We start from the raw sequence: 21,572 nt of genomic DNA, 5'->3' as shown, positions 1-21,572 counted from the left end.
TATGAGAACAAAAAAAAGATTAAAATGCTGCATGGTGTTCACATTTACAAATGTTTATATTTTTGTACAAAGTTACAAACAAACAATCAAAAGAAGAACACAATTTTACTAGCGGGTGTAATTTTAAATTCGCAATTTGATACTGTCAGTGCGTCCTATGGAGCAGGACCAGCATGTTTCCAAGCATTTTTATCTTGAATATAATCTTCTAATTTATAATATGCTTTTTTACAGTGTGGCTTTTATATGAGTGCTTTCGTATGCAGAGCAAGCTTTTATGTACCTATTCCATGACCACCCCATGCTCATTCCCTATTAGTGCAGAGCACTTCGTCGTGATCTCAAATTCATATATAGGGGCACTGGGGATCATCATGCTCATTCTTATACATTTCCCCTTCTTTGCGCTTTTTCTCTTTTTTTTTTAATCCTCACGCAAAAGATTCGAAGTCACCTGAAAACAGTTTTTCAATGAAGTTCATGTCGCCGCTACTTGAAGAAGTACTTACCATCAGCATTGGGCAGGCAAGGTCTTGACGTGCAGAACTCCTGGCCGCCTTGACATATGCAGAAGTTACAACTATCAGCCAAGTAATATTTGTGTCCTTCGACACATCTGCCAGATCTTCCTGTAACTGAATATAAAAAGATACACAAGAAAATGAGCTTGCATGTTAAGATGACATTTTACTGGTGGTCCGCCCCGGCTGTAGGTACTTCTTTGTTTTGAACTGCAAAACCCTCAGATGACCACTCTCGCTGCGGGTGCAGTGAATAGGAGTGTAAGACTTGTGTGCTCAACTTTGGTCATTCAGCTCCATACTTAACACCGATACTCAGATGTATCCGTTTAGACTCGAAGCTGACCTCAACAAAATTGCAAAAACCGGCCAAGTGCGAGTCAGACTCGCGCAGGTACGGTACTCGCTCGGTAAGGAACCCATTTATAAAAAAACGGGAAAAAAAGTCACGTTTGCTGTATGGGAGTCTCCCGAAATATTTATTAATATTTTTATTTATTTATAATTAATATTTATCAACATGTGTGGTTATAGCGTCAACAAAAGTACATCATATGTAAAAATTTCAACTCCCTTACTAACACGGTTCATGAGATACAGCCTGGTGACAGACGGACGGACGGGCGAAAGGACAGAGGAGCGAAAACAATAGGGTCCCGTTTTACCCTTTGGGTACGGAACTCTAAAAAGGGACAGAGGAATAAGACTTACTTTTGGCACTGGAGCATTCGATTTGCGTACATGTATATACTTTGCCAGAATTGCAAACGCAATAATTGCATGCATCTAGTCTTAATCTGTCTGCAAACTCGCAAGATTTCGTTTTGGCAGCTGAAATTGGCAAAAAATACCTCTGAAGAAATGTCAAAATTATTTTAAAGGTGTACGTCTTTCAGACATATGTATTAACTTAGATTAAGGGTCCGTTCAGACAGAAGACTCCGGCTCGGAGAGGAGAGAAAATCGAGTACTTAGTATTTGTAGTAAGGTTTATTTTTGAATGTGCACTGAATGAATGAAATGAATGAAATTTATTTATTTGCTAGAATATAGGTACATTATGATATAGTTGATACAATAAAAAAAAATTAGTCTCACTATATTCGACTTATAATTTAGTCATGCAAATATTTTAAGTTTTATAATCTAGTAGCTAAGTTTAAAGTACAATAAGTATATTTTTCCTCTAGGTAGGTGCTCTTTGACTGTATAAAAACATTTTTCAATAAGCCAATTTCTGAGGGACTTCTGAAATTTACTCTGTGACTGTACTGTATGTGTGTGCGTCTTCTTAAAATGTTTGTACAGACAGACATGATCATACCCGACCGATTTGGTGTCGTTAAGACTTTTGATGGCTTTAACTACTTCTGTCGGTGTGCAAGGTTTAAAAAATATGTAAGAGTTCATGTTTTCAACACTGTTTTTTTGTTGCATTGCATTTGGTACCGTTTTTTGAAGTATTAAGTGTAGTATAGTACTCATTAAAGATATCTGCTATATCTGATATATAATATGCATTTGGATCATTTACAATCTTATTATTTTCGTTTTCATAATGGGGAAACAAAGAGAACATAAAAATGGTGTCATAAAAGACATTGAATGCATTATTACTATCGATCTCATCGTACACATCAGATCAATAATTGAGACTTGACAAACAGTTAATGAGTTTCCGAACATTTTCATCGTGACAACATTTTTTTAGTACATACCAGTATTTAAGTCTATTTGTTTCTGTTGAAATTGAGAACTTTAGTACTTGACACGTGTTATGATCTGATAACCGATGATTATGAATTTTGTTTGAAGTGTTTTTAATATTACTATAAATGTGATCAATGCATGACTTCAGTCTGGTTGGGGAATCGATGTGTGATATGATATTAGACTGTAATTAGAAAGTATATTTTTAGTTATATTGTACCTATGTTGTATCAATATTTACATCATCATCATCAGTTTGTATCAATGTTTACATCGCCTGCTATAATGATTCTTTTCTTTTTATTTCTGTAGGTTAGTTTGTGTAAAAGTAGGTAAACAGTAAGCGATTAGTGGAGTCCACTCGTGACCAAAGGGCTGGCCTATACTTCGGCCAAAGGATATGCATTGCCGTCCAGCGTGGCAATGCAGCTAGCCTTTTGGGCACGATCCTAGCTGACAGCGATGCGGATGAATATTTTGATACTTAGTTTTAATATTTCCCTATCAAAAGTAGGGTTAATTTTTCAAATAATTTAGTTGCGTTTACATTTGGGATTGTATAAACACAAATAATTTAACAATACAGCAAGGGTATATTATCAACCACGCAGCATCCGAAACAAATTTTAATTGGTGTCATATCCAAATTTTTACGCAGTAGGATGATACATACGTCTCCACGCTTTTGATTTCCCCTAGAAAAATTATTGTCTAATTTAAAGGTTTCAGAAACACAAATATTGTCAATTCTTCAATACTTCATTCTAGAAGGCTAAGTTTGTTCAGTACTCTGGCGATATCCTGATGAAAGACACTAATAACATCGAATTTTCTTTTTTTATTATTGCCGAAAAAATGTTTCTGTTTTGTTTTTCACTACGTTATTTACTGATTTAGCAGACAGGGGTCCTACCATTTGACGCCGAGGATGTTAATAGTAGGTAATTATTTTATCCCATGACTAATAAATAAATACTTACTGATCAAATTAGTTATACAATAACCATAAAACTCAGAAACAGAGTTAAATAAAGTCAAAGCTAAGTGTAAAATGGAACGTTTTCAAGGACGTTTTCAAAATATTATGTTATGCAATAGAAAAATAATATTTATTTATTTCATTTCTATACATAGTCAGGTAAAAAATTAACTTTAATTGTTCTTTGTATTGTTTTGTTTTAATCGATTTCAAAACATGACATTTGCCTAAACAACAGTATTTTATCGAAGTTGTTTGAAATGGTTTCGCATCACTACTACAACTATCAGTTGAAACGTCATAGGGATCATCATTCGGCATGCGAACTATAGCTATTTCCCGCGGTTTCGCCCGCATCTAGGGGCTATTTCTTCTCTAGCCAACAAAAAATGATTTTTAAAAAGTAGTTCAATACTTTTGTAGTTTTAGGGTACAAAAAACCATCAAAAATGTTTCATTTTGTTTACAGAAGTATGCGTACCTTGACAAACTTTTGGAAACCAGTATTTATCTTTTGAACAGTCTGAAAAAAGAAAAAAAAACAAATTATTGAACAGACTTGTAGTTTTTATTTCAACTGTATACTTTCTGTTCTCTATTTATTTGAGGTCTGCACCGCGCCGGGCATGCGTGTTGGTGAGCGCAGCGTGGGAATGTTTTAGCTTCCAAGATGTTGCTGCTCAACTCCGAGCAAGGGACTTATTTTACTGAGTGTTGTTTGGTGTTTATACCGCTATCAGCACCCCGGGCAGGTAAGCTGGGTAACAAAAATCATCAAATGACCCCTCCCGCTGTGGGTTAGCAACGGTGAGGCAGTGTCAGACTTTTACTGACTAAAAACCATCCATTTATGTACCAGGGCCGCGGTATCTCTTTCGAACAAACCCGCATTGCCGGCAGGCCTTGGTTCTGCTGGGCCCGATGGGGTTTGCAGACGACACGGGTCTGTTGTTTAAGCAGACGGCCCCAGATCATGGCCTGAACCAGGGCCGGACGCCAGAGGTCGCCGCTGCCAATTGCCTCGACGAGGACACGGCGGTGCCCCTCCCACGCAATGCGCACGCAGGTGCGCACAGTCCAGACTGTGTGGTCCACCGTGTCCTTAGGGCTGTCTGCTCAGCGGTGACACCCGGGCGCCACCTGCGTCCTGCGGCAGGTGAGGGCGCCGTAACTCCTCCCGAGCCACTCCTCAAAGAGGAGACTTTCCGCCACTATGGTGGCGTGCATTCCAAGGCCCATGAAAGCACATTGCCTCGGAATGTGCAAAGCCAACTCCAGCCCCAGCAGCTGGATCCTCTCTATTACTGTCGCAGTCCCGCGCGTCATTATGTCGGCCGCGTCCTGGTGCGACCTCCCTTGTGCCAGTACCAGCGTGTAGTCAGTGTAGCACAGTACGCTGACGCCGCTAGGGAGGTCGGCGCACAACACTCCGTAGCCGATGTTCGGTGCAAAAGCGGCCCCAGAACATTTCCCTGTTTTGACTGGGGTATATGACGAACCAATCCAACAGATAGACTGGTACACATTCAAACGTGACTATTCAAGCGCTAACTTACTAAAATTTTAAGTGTGCATGGAAGTGATCAAGTTTACAGATGTATTCGAAACAAAGAGTGCCGAACAAGCGTTTGCTTTATTCCACAACGCATTTAAATTGTTCTATGACCTGTGCTTTCTGTATATTATTCTGTATATTCCTGTGCTTTTATATATAATTGATAAATACCAAAGATATAAAAAATAAATAAATAGTCAATAAACGGAAAATAAAGATAAAAGAATAACAATATAACGATAGTAGTCAATGAGCCAGTCAGAGGCAGAGCTTGGGTTCTGGGCGGAGACGTCAAATCGGATGTACCGGTGATCAGAATAGACGCTCTCCTCGAAGCGCCAGACGATGACACAAAGAAGCAAAGCCGGGCTGGCGAACGATGTGAAGATGTCCACCACAGACCCGCCCTGCATCCGTACACATGTGGGGACGCCCACTTGACGTGTTATGCCCAGGGGAGCTCGCACAGGGAAGCGACGTTGATAGCCACGGCTGCTTCACAAGAAGAGGACCACAGTGTGTCATAGCACCCGAAGTGCGCCAGGATACCACATCATGGTCAGCGGCCCGGATAGCTGTCGAGTCCACCATTAAGTATCTAACGGATAAAGCGGGGTGCTACCCCGCACCGTGCACCTCACTACCCCGTACATGTGATGAGGCCAGCACCAGTTGGGAATTTGGAAGCTCACGGCCCCGCGTTGTGCGATATTGCGCAACTTAATACCTAGTAATAGTAGCCTGCCTCTCAAATTATAAAATACCAAGATATTTGACTTACCTGTGACGGTAACACAGTTTATTTCCCGCTTACAGGTATATGAACCGTCAAGATGCATGCAATAACACCGATGACATGCACCCACTCTAAATTGTTGTCCTAAAGGGCATTCTGTTTCAATTTGAGCTGAAAGTAGGATAAAAAGTGTGGCTTTTAAAAATATGGTATGATCGTCTGGCAAAAAAAAACAGAAACCACAGTGAAAGACTAAAACATTATTTCAATTTTTTTTTTCAAAAATTTTTTCATTAGTAAACAGAAGAAAAATGTTGGACTTCACATTTTTCCACACGCTTTTCCCTTTACCTCATGATTTTTTATTCAAGTTCGAAAAAATTATGTAGGTAAAACTAAATAAATGAACACGTGTTTCAGGATTTTTTTTTTATTGAAAATTGTAATAAAAAAATACACTTTTCATTTTTGGATCAAATTGAGCACAAAATTACTTTTTACATTTGGATCACATTTGGTTCATTAAGCAGAAAATCAACATTAAAAAATAAATAAAAAACCGGCTAAGTGCGAGTCGGACTCGCACACGAAGGGTTCCGTACCATTATTTAAAAAACGGACAAAAATCACGTTTATTGTATGGGAGCCCCCCATTTTATTCTACTTGTCAGATTTGTTTTTATAGCGGCAACAGAAATACATCTTCTGTGAAAATTTCAACTCTCTATCACGGTTCATGAGATACAGCCTGGTGACAGACGGACGGACAGAGGAGCGAAAATCCCCGCCATGGGACTTGGACGGGAAAGCCCTCGCGTCACTCTATACATGGTGCGAGGTTGCGGTGGGGCGGGGCGAGCGCCTCGTGCCTCGGCAAGTTGCGGAATGGGAGCAGCGACTTGCGCGACCCACGGCAGGGCACGCCGCTGAAGGAATGGCTCGAGAGACGCCACGGCCTCAGCTTCCGGCTGACAGAGGTTCTTACCGGACATGGGTGTTTCGGAAGGTTCCTGTGTCGCATAGGCCGGGAAACCACGACCGAATGCCACCTTTGTGGCATCTGCAGCGAGGACTCGGCGCTGCACACGTTGGTGGAGTGCCCAGCATGGGCAACGCAGCGCCGTGACCTAGCGGCAGCAGTAGATGCTGCGGGAAGTCTTTCGCTGCCGGCTGTCGTGTCCTGCATGGTCGGCAGCGAAGAAGGGTGGAACGCCGTCTCCTCCTTTTGTGAGGATGTAATGGTTTTTTGTCTGCCAATTAGGACGACGCCTAACATAGGCTTTATTTTATCCCGGTACGGGTAGTAGTTACCACGGGACGCGGGTGAAACCGCGGGAAAACGGCTAGTACATATAAAAGAAAGTCGTGTTAGTTACTCCACTTATGACTCAAGAACGGCTAAACCGGTTTAGCTGAAAATTGGCAGGGAAGTAGATTAAAGCCAGGAGAAGGACATAGGAGTTTTTGTCACCATCCGGCTATGGGAAGCGGTTATCTCGGGACGCGGGTGAAGCTAGTAAAAAATATAACTATCGGATCTGTATTACTTTAGTTGTAGTTGTCAGTGAGGGTTAAAGCCCTAAAAGTAAATTTGTTTTATATTCAGAAATTCATTGCGACGTACATTCATGAGGTTAGATACCAGCCAGCATAAATATGCATTTCACAAGGCGTATCACCCGTGGCCGGGTATCGCCTTCCCTGAATACGTAGTTTGTCGGTAAGTACTCTGGATCCCTCGCTCAGTCCTGGATTGCCAAGCTGATAACGCTCACTTTGGTCGTGTGGCTCTGTCACCGTCACGAAATTTGACATAAGCCACACGACATGCGGCAACAGCTACGTAGTACAAGATCGAGTAACAATAGTAATGGCGTCCAAGGCCTATTTTGTCACGACGGCCATTCATTAGCTTGCTGCGTGGGACTATTTTAGTGCACAAGCATTTACACAGACACAGATGCACTACCAATTCCTTCGCTCTCTTAGCCCGGTCTGAAGTAAAAATAGGAATATCTTACGCTTCTTATTCTTGTCAGGAACACAATGAATATTATCTGTACAATGCCAGAATTTCCGCGCGCAGAAACACGCGTTACATGAATCTTTTACATAATAGTCTTTATGTTTACATAGTTGTGAATTTTTGATAGCTGAAAACAAAGAAGTTAAAACTGTCAGGTTTCAAATTCTTACATAAAATAACTGGAACTAAAAGACTAGAACTGTTTCCGTAAGGATTAATAAGTTATTCTAAAAACTTCATTCTAAACTTCGCATCTGAATCCGCCGTGAGTTTCCTTCCGTGAGACTTCTGTATTTACTAAAAATTAGATATATAAAAACAATGTATTATTAATAGAGGTATTTTATTACGATTACTGTTACTGTTACTGTTACAGCCTTTTTATCGTCCCACTGCTGGGCTCAGGCCTCCTCTCACACGGAGAAGGATTGAGCATTAATCACCACGCTTGCTCAATGCGGGTTGGTGATTTCAGACTTTATAGTCCAGGTTTCCTCAAGATGTTTTCCTTCACCTTTTTATCAGCCATTGGTGTCTAAGTATACTTAGAAAGTACATACAAACTTAGAAAAGTTGCATTGGTACTTGCCTGACCCTGGAATCGAACATACACCCTCATACTCGAAAGGTTGATTCTTTACCCACTAGGCCACCACGACTAAGGTACTGCAAAAATATAATTGCAGAAAAACCCCTTCTTTCTTAGCAGTCGGATAAAAAAATCTTACGTAAAAATACAGGATTTCCATTTTCATCATACTCTGGGGGTAGCTTCATTGGGTTCTTACATATATGACATGGTGTCCTAGATGGTTTAGTAGTTGGTTTAGTAGATGGTTTCTTAGGTGATTTTGTACATGGTGGAGTACATGGTTTAGGAGTTGGTTTCGTAGATGGTTTCTTAGGTGATTTTGTACATGGAGGAGTACATGGTGGAGTAGATGGGTCTGTACATGGTGGAGTACATGGTGGAGTTGATGGGTCTGTACATGGTGGCGTAGATTGTTCTGTACATGGTGGAGTTGATGGGTCTGTACATGGTGGCGTAGATGGCGTACAAGATGGTGGGATAGATGGTGGGATAGGTGGTGGGATAGATGGTGGGATAGATGGTGGGATTGATGGTGGGATAGATGGTGGGATAGATGGTGGGATAGATGGTCGTTTAGACGGTATCGTAGGTGGTAACTCAGGTTCCCTGGTTTCACAATATCTTATACACGCCCACTTCGTGCAGCCATGACAGAAGCAATGAGTGCACTCATCCAACTGACGTTTGTCTCCTTCATTGCAATCTTTGATATATAATACTGAAAGAAAAAAAAGTTATATCTATATAGGAGTACCGCTAAGTATAAAGTATCCTACTTTATATAGGGGTTTTATACCAATGTATTAATTATACCAATTAAAAGATTAAAGTAATTAAACGTAATATAAACTACATATTTTCACCATCAATGTTTTTTTTTTTTTGTATTGGCCATTATTTTATTGACAGGTAACGAAAATCTTTCAGTCTCTGTTCAGTTCTTTGCTGTTGATTAAGAGACCAGCTACGTAGAACATTTATTTTATTACCATAACAATGTTTATGTACCTAGCTAAAACAACCTATATGGGTGCACTGTAGTACATAACCTTAAGAAACAAAACTGGTTATAACTTTTACTACCAAAGTTTAAGTAAGAATTTACAAAGGGCTTGTCTATCATATTAAATTACCCACCAATTAAAACAAAAAAATATCACAAAACACGAAATTTTAGTAGCGGCAAGGAAGTTCCGTACGAGCCTGCCGTTCGCCTTTAAAATATGAATTATGTGAAGTTAGGTTTGATTTGATTACCCCAGTTTTTTAAATTTATAGTTTATTTAAGCACATGTTGCGTAAGAAAAACGCAATTTCTTTTACTTCTCACACTGGGGTACAATAACTTACACGGAGGTATTCTTTTTACAATCTCATATCTTAATTGAGTGTAGGTAGTTATAAGGTTATGAAGGAAAGGCTTATACATACAGTCTTCCTCTGTGACTTGGTAAGCTCCCCTAGCATTTTGAGGATCATGCAATTCTGGACACCGTCTTCCCATGCACATCCAGTAATGAGCTATGCATTTGCAACGTGCACATCTTTCATATTTTACAGCCCACAGGTCACATTTAGAATTTACTCTCAAAGAATCTGAAAATAAAAATATCATCATCTGCCTCGCTTGTTCCCAACTATGTTGGGGTCTACTGCCTACCTGACCTCCTCAACCCTGGGCGACCCGATACCCTTTCTTTATATTCCGATAATTTACCAATACAAAACATATAATTTACCAATTGTTCTCTTCTCTTCTTAAGATGGAAAATAGCGCTTAAAAAGCCTTTTAATTGATATATGACTCATAAATAGAGGTGGGGTACATTATCTTTCAGACATATTACTTATATGTATATGGTAGTTTTCATTTGGCTAACGGTGAATATTTGCACAGACATAACCAAGTGGGCAAGATTATCCACCAGCAGCTTGCTCTGCAATACAACCTTGTAGACCTTGAGGTACTGTACTACAAGTATGCGCCCGACCCAGTTCTCGAAAAGAACCATATCACGTTGTACTGGGATCGATCTATCATCACTGACAGCACTATTGTAGCCAATAAGCCTGATATAGCGGTGGTAGATCGATTAGCGCGTCGCGCGATGATAGTCGATGTCGCCGTTCCGCATGACGAGAACCTCGTGAAAGCTGAGAAAGAGAAACAAATAAAATATCTCGACTTAGCGCACGAGGTTGTCGCCATGTGGACACGGCCGTTATTGTGCCGATTGTCGTTACGGCCAATGGTCTAATAGCCAAGAGCCTCGATCAACACCTCCTGAGGCTCTCGTTAGGCAGCTGGATCAAGGGACTGATTCAGAAGGCAGCACTCCTTGATACGGCGCGTATTGTGAGGTTTCTGTCTCTGGGACCCTAACCACAGTTACCTTGGACCCTGTGCCCGGTATCGGTGGCAACGTATATTTTGTATTTTTAAATGTTTTATTATTTTATAGTAAATTTAAAAATGTAATTTATATGTTTAACAATAATTAAATGATAATTAGAGATATAATGTGTTGTTTGAAAATACAGCTTATAATTGATATTTATCAAGTATTTTTCTGTCTTTCCAAAACCAAATGTTTACACTTGTTTTTAAAATTGAATGCGTTTTTAATATTTTTAAAAGGTGTGGCAATATCCTAACTAATATTATAAATGTGAAAGTAACTCTGTCTGTCTGTCTGTCTGTCTTTTCTTCACGCCTAAACTACTGAACCGATTTGTGTGAAATTTGGTACAGACATAGTTTGGAACTTGAGAAAGGATATAGGAGATTTTTATTTCAAAATAAAAAATAAAATTTATTCCGGACATATAGCGCCATCTATTGGTCAAACCAAAAATATGCTGGAAGTCACTATTCCATGCGAACGAAGTCGCGGGCAAAAGCTAGTTATTCCATATTTTCGATGCTGCATATTTGAAGCTACCCATTATCCCTGTGTTCTGTGGTATAATAAGTTTATTTTTCAGTTTAGATCTAATATTTAAGTTATGCGCATCAGCGCACCAAAATGATGGACGTTTATCAGTGATAACCCTATGTATGAAACCTAATAAATGCACATGACGTCTTGATTCCATATTAAGCAATCCTTTTGCATTTATGATAGGAGCTATATGTGAGACCTTCTCGGTTCTCTGTAGCAAAACCGAATGCAAGCAATTTGAATATTTTTAAGCTATTGCATAGCTTCTATCGCAGGCCTTGAGCGCGGGGACCAAATCCAGAAATTCCGTAATTGAAAAACCTCACGCTCCCCACTCCGACGGGCACGGAGGTGTGGCTTGAAGGCCGTGCATCGTCTAACGTCGTGTCAGTTCGGCAGTCTTCGACACGACGCTGTGTGTCACACGTTTCGAAATTTCAATTATGTTTCGACATTTTTATGTTTTTTTTTTTCATTTCGTTGTAAAATAAATAATTATAATTGCATAAGTTGATACAGAATGCTATGCAATAGCTTTACCGCGGCAGTCCCCGAGTGCCACACGTATTTTTTTTTTTTGACGTGACAACGTCTTATAAATCGATGGAGCCGGCTGCACGCACGAAAAAACATGACTCATGCGGCGTTACCTCGATCTGAGGCGTTACCTCGCTCTGAGGCGTTACCTCACTCTGAGGCGTTCCGTTTAAGGCTTGAAGTGCAAGCGAGAGCACGCAGCGAGCGACAAAGAGGCACAATCGGCAGCTACTCACGTTGTCACGTTCAACTATCGTCAGTAAAACGACTTTACAAACAATGGTTTTTTTATCTTTTGAAGTATCCTAGTATACATTCACAACATCACAGCAATTGAATGATGAGAACACCAATAAATCAGATAGTAGTTTCCTTACGTCTTCAGAGAGGAATTCCCGAATAAAATGCATTCGGCACTAAGTTATTGAAATGGTCTGAAAAGCGGAGTTCATTGTCCATAAGCGGACCTAAGTTTTTAGTAATTCTTACCCTTTCGAGCTCCTCTCCGCTCACAAGAATTGGTTCGTATAGATTTTCAGCAGTATTTATTTGGTGTTTCGTGCCGATTATCATGCATTTGATTTTCGATGCGTTGAGTACCAGAGTGTTATTTTGAGACCAGTCGACGATTCCATCTAAATCTTTCGTGATATTTTCAATAGCATAATTTATTTCTGAAGGCATACATGACTTATATATCTGAGTATGGTCTGCATATACCTAGGTGGACTTTACAGTATTGCAGGTTGCAGGGTCTTTGGTAAGTCGGCTTTGTGAAGTTTCTAAAACCTACAAAGTGTTTAGGGCCCGACCCGAGAATCGAACCCGAGACTTCGTGCCGCGCTTGCGAAATTTAGACCAATGGAGCAGTAAATTCAATTATAAGTAGATTAGTATTGTGGAGGTATGAGAGCAGAAAGTAAAGCTCATCGTACCTCGCAGTAAAGGGAGGATCCTCCGACCGGACAGGAGTTTTGTCCGGTGGTCTACTGCCCGATCTATGTGTATTCATTGTGCGCGCGAACACTGCATGTGCGATGCAGGTTAGTTGCGTCTCCGAATGTGTAGACGGCGGTGTTGTGAGTTGTAGTAGTTTTTAGATTCTAAGTTGTAGATGGCGGTGTGAGTTCTAGTACCGCTACAGTATATAAAGATAGAGAAATGAAAAAATATTTTTATAAAAAATAAAACCAACTCCCAAAAACATTGAAAAGAAAAAAAAACTATTTTTAGGTGCACAGGCCTAGAACTCAGTGTCTTATAGATGTACTTAAGTTCATTTTGCCTATTTAGCTATTTTTTAATTCTCCAAAAGAAAACCTCCCATTCAAGTCTGAACAATAACGCGCTTGAAATATTTTATTTTCATAAAACTTCTAAAATTAAAACTTCTCTCCTGGATTTATGCATCAAAAATTCACCTGTTACTTAATATTCATTAGTTTTACCTACCTGGTATATTTCGGTTGTTGTCTGCGAATTTTCTTAAATTGTCAGTAAAGTTGGATGCCCCTCTGTTTTCATCGTGGATAACCTCACTAACTGTAGCCTGAAATATTTTAGAAAGCAATAGAAACATTGGTTCTTCATGTTTACGATTTGTCAATAATCAACAAAATGTAGGGTAGCTGTTGTAACTAAAAATATCAAGACGAGCAATACCTTAGTCTGCCCGTGACCATGGATGCTGTAAAGGATCCGAAACGTCGGGTTTAAATAATATTAATATAACCGCGATAACATCCGCAAAAGTAGTTTTATTTAAATGTCTAATATTCGTGTAAGTAGCAAAAATCCACTATAAACCAAGCCAAAAATACTCGTTTTGTTGTATGAGACCCTTAAAATTTAATTATAGTTATTTCGGTCAGTATTTGCTGTTAAAGCGGCAACAGAAGTACATCATATGAGATACAGTTTACTAGCAGGTGGAAGGACAGACAAGTGGCGGAATCTAGTAATACCTACCTAGTTATATCGTTATATCGCAGTTAGCTCTTGTACTCGAAAGTGTGAAGACGTGTTGCAAGTTGCGCTGTGATTTATGTGAAGTACTCTATTACCAGTGTTGTGATTGGCTTGGATCCTTATTTTCGATTCCTTGTCACTCTTGTAGTGTTTTTACCTGAGGCCCACGCCCACTGGGTGGAGCTTGACAGAGATAGAAGATTTTTGTAAGCCCATACTTCAATTTTAACTTTAAAAATCTTCCTAAAACTTCGAAAAATTTTTTGCTGCTGCCCGGATGCGAACCTGGGTTCGTTGAACGTGAGGCGGTGTGTGTCTGAACTCGACCACCAGTGCACTTAGTTAAGCGCTTGAAATACCTAACTGCTATCCTTTGCTAAGGCGTATCCACGTCTGTCAGTGTGCTTTATTGAGTAGTTGCTTTTTCGCACACATAACCAACATGCCCCGCATGATGCGCTCGCCTCCGCAAAGCTCACCCGGCAATTGTGCACTATTGGAAACGCAGTCGGAACCTGATCTCTCACCTGTCGTCGTGGCATCGGAATCTAGTTCCCATGATTTAGGCAACATTACTACAAGACCAAGTAACAAACGTTTTCGAGGTGATGACAGCTGGACGGAACCGGACAAGTTTATAGATTTGAAAAATATGCTGCTTTCGTGGAAATCCGACCAAGATATCATCTTGAATAAACTGGTTGCTGAAGTTTCTGAGCTTAAACAACAGGGCCTCAGTATTCAAAAGACCAATACAGAGATTGAGAAAACAATTCAGTTTTTCAATAAAAGTTATGAAGACATGAGGGAACGTGTTGAAAGATTAGAAAAGGAACATAAGGAATGTGAGAAGCGCATAAACGACATGATCAACATCAGCAGTGGTCCGACGATAACCAAACTTGAGGCGAAGATCGACTCGATGGAACAACAGGCGCGGCTATGTAATGTCGAAGTCTGTAACTTGCCTGAGAAGCGGAATGAGAACTTGTTCACAATTATCGAGGCGATAGGCAATGCAGTAAAATTTCCTGTGTCACAAAATGACATTGTCGCTATCCACAGAGTCCCGCATGCACATCAGAATGACAACAAGCCCAAAAATATTATAGTAAAATTTAAATCACTGTTAACTCGTGACAACTTACTGAGCGCCTACCGAAAAAGTAAATGCATTAAGACCGACCAAATAGGAATATCAGGCGCTTTGACTTCAATTTACTTAAATGAACATCTGACATTGAAAAATAAAGCGTTATTTCGTGAGGCAAGAAAGCTCGCTAATGAATGTGGTTTTAAATATGTTTGGGTACGAAATGCTACGATACTTGTGCGCAAGCAAGATGGAACCTCTGCATTTGCGATACGTTCTAATGTTGATCTGGGTAAAATTGTTAATGGCAAGAAAACCCCTACTGATACTGATGCTAAGGAACTTTAGATATTTTAATGGTTGCTGGACATATCGCCTTTGCCTGTTGTTTTCAACTTTTTCAGATGTACTAATCCGCGCCTACATATTAAGATTATTATACTTTTGTTTATTTGATTTTTTGTTATCGTACTGTGAAATTGTTTACCTTATGTCATCAGTAAGCGACTGTGTAGTAGTTAAAAACTTATACCCGTATGTACAAAAGATAAATCAGTACATTTTCTATTTTATAGTTCGGTCCTGTTTTCATTATAGTTTGCTGGATTGTTCCTTTATAATTTATATTAAGATGTGCACCATCACAGTGTATAAAATTGTTATATGTTATACAGATTTATTGTTTTTTATTATATAATGGCTTTAAATAATATCGTGATATATTACCAGAATTGTAGAGGAATACGCACAAAGTTACATACTCTTTATATGAATATATTATCATGCTCTTATGACGTCATTGTGTTGACGGAAACCTGGCTTATTCCTAGCATTGAGGACAGTGAGTTTATTGACAACCGTTACATCGTCTTCAGACTTGATCGCGACCGCTTAGCGACTAAAAAACGCGAGGGGGGAGGCGTTCTAGTGGCCGTCCTTCGTGAGCTGCGACCCACCAAAATAATGACACACTTTGTCCACTCTGAAGTGGAACAGATTGCGATACAGTTGCCTTCAGCACGACAAAACTCACACCACATTATTAGTGCCACATACATACCGCCACGAACACAAGAAGACACATATTTACAGTACTTCGACATGCTACAAGATCTGGCTAATGACACCACCTGTGACTCATATTTCTTTCTTGGAGATTTTAACATCCCGGATATGGACTGGTCAGACCAAGATGGTTATGCTATTGCTCAAGCTTCAAGTACGATTGGGCGCGGCTTATTAAATTTTATGGGACTGGTTAATGGTACTCAATACAACGCCACTAAAAACAAATTAGGTCGAATACTGGATTTGCTCATTTCTAACGTAGATTGCCAGACAATATCCTGTAATACTCTACTAGACCCCGACAGCCACCATCCTCCTTTCTGTACATTGACTAGTCTGGGAATGCTATTTGCTCCCATGAAATATCACTCCGTCCAAAGATACAATTTCCATAAAGCAAATATTGATGAAATAAAGCTTGAGCTAGATAAAATCAACTGGGTTAAAACACTTTCCCACCTATCCTCTGAGGAAGCTGTCAATACCTTTTATGAAACAGTATACGGCATTGTAAAACTGCACGTTCCGTTAACTCGCTTTAAAAACGCTAACTATCCGGTATGGTTCTCTCCATCTTTGATACGTATTTTAAAGAAAAAAGAACGTGCATGGGTCAGATGGAAGATCTATAGTAATCTCTCAGACTATTTAACCTTCTCCAACTATCGCAATTTGTTCCACAATCATTGTGCTAGATGCTACCGGAAGTATATGGAATCTGTTGAAAACAACATTCCCAAAAATGTTAAGTACTTCTGGTCTTTTATATCAGCTAGAAAGTGCAAGGCCAAACTACCCTCCAACATGTGCTTTAGAACTATTACCTCCGACGACCCCACTAATATCTGCAACTTATTCTCAACCTACTTCTGTTCCGTCTACGAACCCTCCTCTTTTAATCCAAATACTTGGCAGCCACCTACTGCGTGCTTGGATCATGTATCAAGCATATCAGACATTCACCTGACTGAAGATGCCATAAGTGTGTCTTTAAAGTCGCTAGATCCTTCCAAAGGAGCTGGGCCCGATGGATTGCCACCTAGTTTCTTCATTAAACTATATGAAAGCCTCTGCACACCCCTGTACATAATATTTAATAAATGTCTACGAGAAGGTGTTTTTCCCGCTGTCTGGAAAAAAGCCTTTATTACTCCAGTCTACAAAAGTGGCGATAAAAGTAATGTGGAGAACTACCGCCCTATCTCAATACTTTCTACCTTGTCTAAGGTTTTCGAGAGACTGGTGCACGGATCATTATATCCTCATATTCATCAACATATTATCCTTGAGCAACATGGATTTGTTAAACGTCGTTCCACCACAACAAACCTCATGGTTTTCACTAATGATTTATTTGAACACATGGATCAACGAATTCAAGTAGACGCCGTGTACACAGACTTTCAGAAGGCTTTCGATAAGGTGGATCATAAAATACTAATGGATAAAATAGCCTTCAACGGTATACGCGGTAACTTACTGCGCTGGTTTATGTCTTATATTTTTAACAGAACCCAGAAAGTCGTCGTTAATGGTTATGAATCTGAGGTTGTAACTGTTACGTCTGGAGTTCCACAAGGATCCATTTTGGGTCCTCTTCTCTTTAACTTATTTATAAATGACATTAAACAATGTTTCGTCAACTCTCGTTTTCTAATGTACGCAGATGACATTAAAATCTATTCTCCTTGTAAAACTATAGAAGATTGCTTACTACTTCAAGATGACCTAAACAGGTTGCACACTTATTGTACTATTAATAAGCTCTTTCTTAGTCTCCCAAAATGTCATGCTATTTCCTTCACTAAGAACAAAAATAAAATCAACCACATTTATTCCATTAACGACGTACCCCTAAAGACTGTGCGATCTGTACGTGATTTGGGTGTAATACTTGATTCCTGTCTACACTTTGACGCTCACCATGATGCAATAATAAACAAAGCATTTCAAATGTTCGGTTTTGTCATGAGATCCTCTCGTGACTTTGTGCGTCCCTCTACGTTCTTACTGCTTTACAAAACATTAATTAGATCTCAGTTAGAATACGCTTCTCCCATCTGGAATCCTTTGTACGAAAAGTATATTTCTGGTTTAGAAATGGTGCAGAAAAAGTTTCTGCGTTCTATGAACTATAGGTGTTATCACTCAAAAATTCCATACACACTATTATTAGAAAAATATAATATTTTGAGCCTACAGCACAGGCGAATGTTTTTGTCTGTTATGATGCTACATGGTTTGTGTAACAATAGATTCGACTGTACTGATTTAACCAATAAATTATGTTATACGGTACCCAGAACTGTCATCCGGCGCAGAGTGCGCGCCTTTCATCTGTTTTATCTTGAGTCCTGCAAAACGAATGCTGGAGTGCGTGTGCCTCTTCGCCGTCTTGCGGACATATATAACTCGCATTTCACACAACTTGACATATTTAATCTAGCTCATAATCAGTTTAAAATTAAAGCTGTTAAACTTTTGTCTGAAATTGTAATTATAGGCTAATCAACCGCAAATCTACTAAGTACTTTTATATATTTCATTTTTACTGTTTAATTTTGTCAGTGTAATCAGTTTTCATACTTTCTTTTTCTTTTCTTTTGTTAACTTGTGGATAATGGTATGGGTTGCATGATTGTTAAGTTAGTTTTAATATAATTTATCCGATAAGTTTTATTATGTAACTGTTTTTTATCCCTAAATAAATAAATAAATAAATAAATAAATAAATAGTATACAGGGTTACTGGTAAGTAGACCGCATCCTTTCAGGAGGTGATAGTATAGGTCAATACGGACAAATTTGACCCTGGGATACACTGGGCAAAAGATAACCCGTTTCAAGATAATCGAATTTCAAGATCAGTCGTCTAGGTACACGTATTTTCATTATTAGTCAAAAGTCTCGTTTTTGTGTGTTTTTGGATAGAAGATGAATCATTTCATAATAACAAACCATAAAACTGTACAAATAACAGAGGAAATTATAGCGAACAGCAATTACTTTTTTAGTAGATATTTTCTCAAAAATATTACTCTTCATTTTTTTGTGCAGAATACTTAAAAAACATCTAAATTTATCTAGCTATCCAAAAAGCCACAAATCACACAAAAATCCGCAAAAACGAGACTTTTAACTAGTAATAAAAATGTATACGTGTACCTAGACGACTTGTAAAGAAAAGATCTTAAAATTCGATTATCTTGAAACGGGTTAACTTTTGCCCAGTGTATCCCGGGGTCAAATTTGTCCGTATTGACCTATACTATCACCTCCTGAAAGGATGCGGTCTACTTACCAGTAACCCTGTATATTTACTGTAGTGATCCATATCGCAGTCCGAGTCTAAAGTTTCGGAGCGGCCAAGACGTTAAACTGCGTCTGCGCCTGAGTCTTTGTTTCAGTTTCACTGCTGTGAGCATTTTTGCCATACAGAAAGGGGTTTTCTCTTGAATTCCTTCTCATTCCTTAACCAATGAAACCGTTGAAAACACATTCTGGTAACCATTGATTTTGAAACTACCACTTGTAATGCTTCTATAACTACCTATGTTATATATTAATGATGGCGTTTTAGTCGATCACCTGCCACAGCGGCTGTTCTCTTATAAGGAGGTCAGCCAGTTGCGCAGGACATATTATAGTGCACCAGCTTTGCGGATACACGAGGTCCACTCCCAATTATTTTACCTCATAGCCCGATAGCCTATATACAATGTGTCCCGGGGATAAGTGACCGCCCGAAATTTTTTGAATATTTGTACAAAATTAAGGATAATTTCCTTTATATTTGGGACTTACCGCCTTTGGTTTTTTTTTTATGATTTTTTGTAAATACTGTGACGTACTGCAGTTTTTTTAAGATATTTCCTAAGTTTTTACATCTTTTTAAATTCTTTGTTCTTTATTGACTAGCCGACATCATAGTTTATCAATTAAAATTATCAAACATAACAAAAATGTAATAAAACATTTATTAGAAAAAAAAGAAAATAAAAATTCAAAGAAAATAACGCCTTTTTTCAGTTTTTTCAAAATAAGTCCAATAAATGCCCCCTTAATATCACTTTCTTTTAATTTATTAATAAACTACATGATATTTCCTACAATAGCTCACAACAATGTTTGCTGCTATTTCAAACAAATGCAAAAATACAGTCAGTTGAAATTTGAAAAAAAAGAGCAAAGCCTGTTATTAACAGGCCTGACAATAATTTTTTTTTTATGATTTTTTTCAAAAATATAAATGAAATTATCCTTAATTTTGTACAAATATTCAAAAAAATTCGGGCGGTCACTTATCCCCGGGACACATTGTATATAATTATCTTACAGTGGTAAAAAAATATAATTATCTTACACATATTATCAGGCACAGTACTCTCAACATGATTACCAAAAGACCGAACGTTTACTGGTACTTAATATTCTTACGATTGACGTTTTATATGGAACTGATTAAAATGTTAAAAATTAATTGAAATACAATTTTGCTTGTCACATTATAATATCGTACTTTTGAAGGTGTTTATAATTATTTTTTTATGATTATTATTTTTATCGCATATTTCAGGAAGATTAGCGGTTTCTGTGTCTGTTAAGGCGACGAATTGGTCAAAAATAATTCCATAACCGGCACGCGCATCTAAGGCGCCAAAAGGGGTCGGAGCGTCTGAGCGGGGCGAGGATAACAATACGCGCGCTAGTTTATAACTAAAAGTCGTAAGCGACAAAATGGTTTTGTAATTTTATTATTTAGAAATGATAATTTGATAAAAATTCCTTCTACAATTTTAAAGAGTACCTATGTATGTATACAGGGTTACTGGTAAGACTTTTGACTAATAATGAAAATTTATACGTGTACCTAGACGACTGATCTTGAAATTCGATTATCTTGAAACGGGTTAACTTTACCCAGTGTATCCCATGGTCAAATTTGTCCGTATTGACCTATACTATCACCTCATGAAAGGATGCGGTCTACTTACCAGTAACCCTGTATATAAAATATTAGTTTGTATGGTACCTACCCTACGTGCGCGAATCCGACTCGCACTTGGCCGGTTTTTTTTGGGAAGGCGGTTAAAGAATACGTTATGTATAAAAAAAAAAACATTTCTAACATATTGTACGGTATACCAAAAATCCTCAGATCTGTCTGGGAATTTCCGGCATCAAATGATTAGATATAAGAATATGGTATCAAATGATAAGATTGCTGCAATAAAACCGTCGCAACTTTCAAGTCTTCACGTATCGCTATGTACGTAGCCTCGCCCTTATCGGCCCGAGACTGAAACAGAAGCTGCCATGTTCGATAAAATATTCATAATACTTAACAAGATAATGATGCACGCCAGTCAGGAATTTATCGGAGAATTTGCTGCAGTTTAAAGATGCTCCGATTAATATTGATTGAAAAAGTCTAGTCAAGATTTTCAAGACTTCCTCAAGAATTTTGTAATAGAGGTATATATATATATAGTTTGCTGTTGGTTTTCATGTAAAACATTTAGTATGATATGAAGTTTTTCCCTATGCCTATCAAAATAACTATTGTCACAGATGGGTAATATCAAAAATTTTTGTACAGTCACTAAAATGAAACAAAATTGAATGTCATTACAAAAATGAAGAGTGTTATAAAAAGGAAACAAAAAGGAACTACTAATAAGACAATTTCAGAGTGAACAAACAAAACACATAAGGTTGCGTCATCAATCACAAGATTCTTTGATATAATTTTTTTAATCTTCTCCAGTCTCTTCTTTTGTTTTGTTGAGTTTCTGGTATCTTAAATCTATACTTATAATAAATCTGTGGAGAGGCCAATTCTGTA

The 21,572-nt window shown here is 38.5% G+C and overlaps 3 protein-coding genes across 3 annotated transcripts; 1 reads left to right on the top strand and 2 right to left on the bottom strand.

Annotated features, from left to right (window-relative positions):
* Nucleotides 1–151: 151 nt before the first annotated feature.
* Nucleotides 152–7,685, bottom strand: LOC124635695 (von Willebrand factor C and EGF domain-containing protein-like; the record flags this gene model as incomplete). The annotated part of the gene is made up of 5 exons (XM_047171646.1): nt 152–635; nt 1,233–1,352; nt 3,692–3,733; nt 5,547–5,672; nt 7,523–7,685. Coding segments are annotated over 5 exons (597 nt in total), but the record flags the coding sequence as incomplete, so codon positions are not given.
* A 391-nt stretch (nt 7,686–8,076) lies between these two features.
* On the bottom strand, nt 8,077–20,209 carry LOC124635692 (extensin-like). Its single transcript, XM_047171644.1, has 4 exons — nt 20,091–20,209; nt 13,051–13,147; nt 9,551–9,715; nt 8,077–8,837 (listed from the first exon to the last, which is right to left on the bottom strand). The coding sequence occupies exons 1-4, from the start codon at nt 20,118–20,120 to the stop codon at nt 8,230–8,232; spliced, it is 900 nt and encodes a 299-aa protein (XP_047027600.1). The 5' UTR covers nt 20,121–20,209; the 3' UTR covers nt 8,077–8,229.
* On the top strand, nt 13,694–15,473 carry LOC124635691. The gene has a single exon (XM_047171643.1). It carries the CDS (start codon nt 14,009–14,011, stop codon nt 15,005–15,007), a length of 999 nt encoding a protein of 332 aa, XP_047027599.1. The 5' UTR covers nt 13,694–14,008; the 3' UTR covers nt 15,008–15,473.
* Nucleotides 20,210–21,572: the final 1,363 nt, after the last annotated feature.

This window comes from Helicoverpa zea, chromosome 13, assembly GCF_022581195.2.
Source record: "Helicoverpa zea isolate HzStark_Cry1AcR chromosome 13, ilHelZeax1.1, whole genome shotgun sequence".
NCBI classification, from domain to species: domain Eukaryota; kingdom Metazoa; phylum Arthropoda; class Insecta; order Lepidoptera; family Noctuidae; genus Helicoverpa; species Helicoverpa zea.
Note: the sequence above shows the minus strand (reverse complement) of the source record. Positions and strands in the feature narration are given on the sequence as shown.

Bases quoted from the DNA above. Each gene is read 5' to 3' on its own strand.
- LOC124635691 (XM_047171643.1), top strand. From the start codon at position 14,009: ATGCCCCGCATGATGCGCTCGCCTCCGCAAAGCTCACCCGGCAATTGT.
- LOC124635692 (XM_047171644.1), bottom strand. From the start codon at position 20,120: ATGTTGAGAGTACTGTGCCTGATAATATGT. The intron at 9,716-13,050 runs GTAGGTAAAACT...TTTTATTTTCAG, and splicing joins CAACAACCGAAATATACCAG to ATTCTTTGAGAGTAAATTCT. The intron at 8,838-9,550 runs GTATGTATAAGC...TTTTTCTTTCAG, and splicing joins CCAAGTCACAGAGGAAGACT to TATTATATATCAAAGATTGC.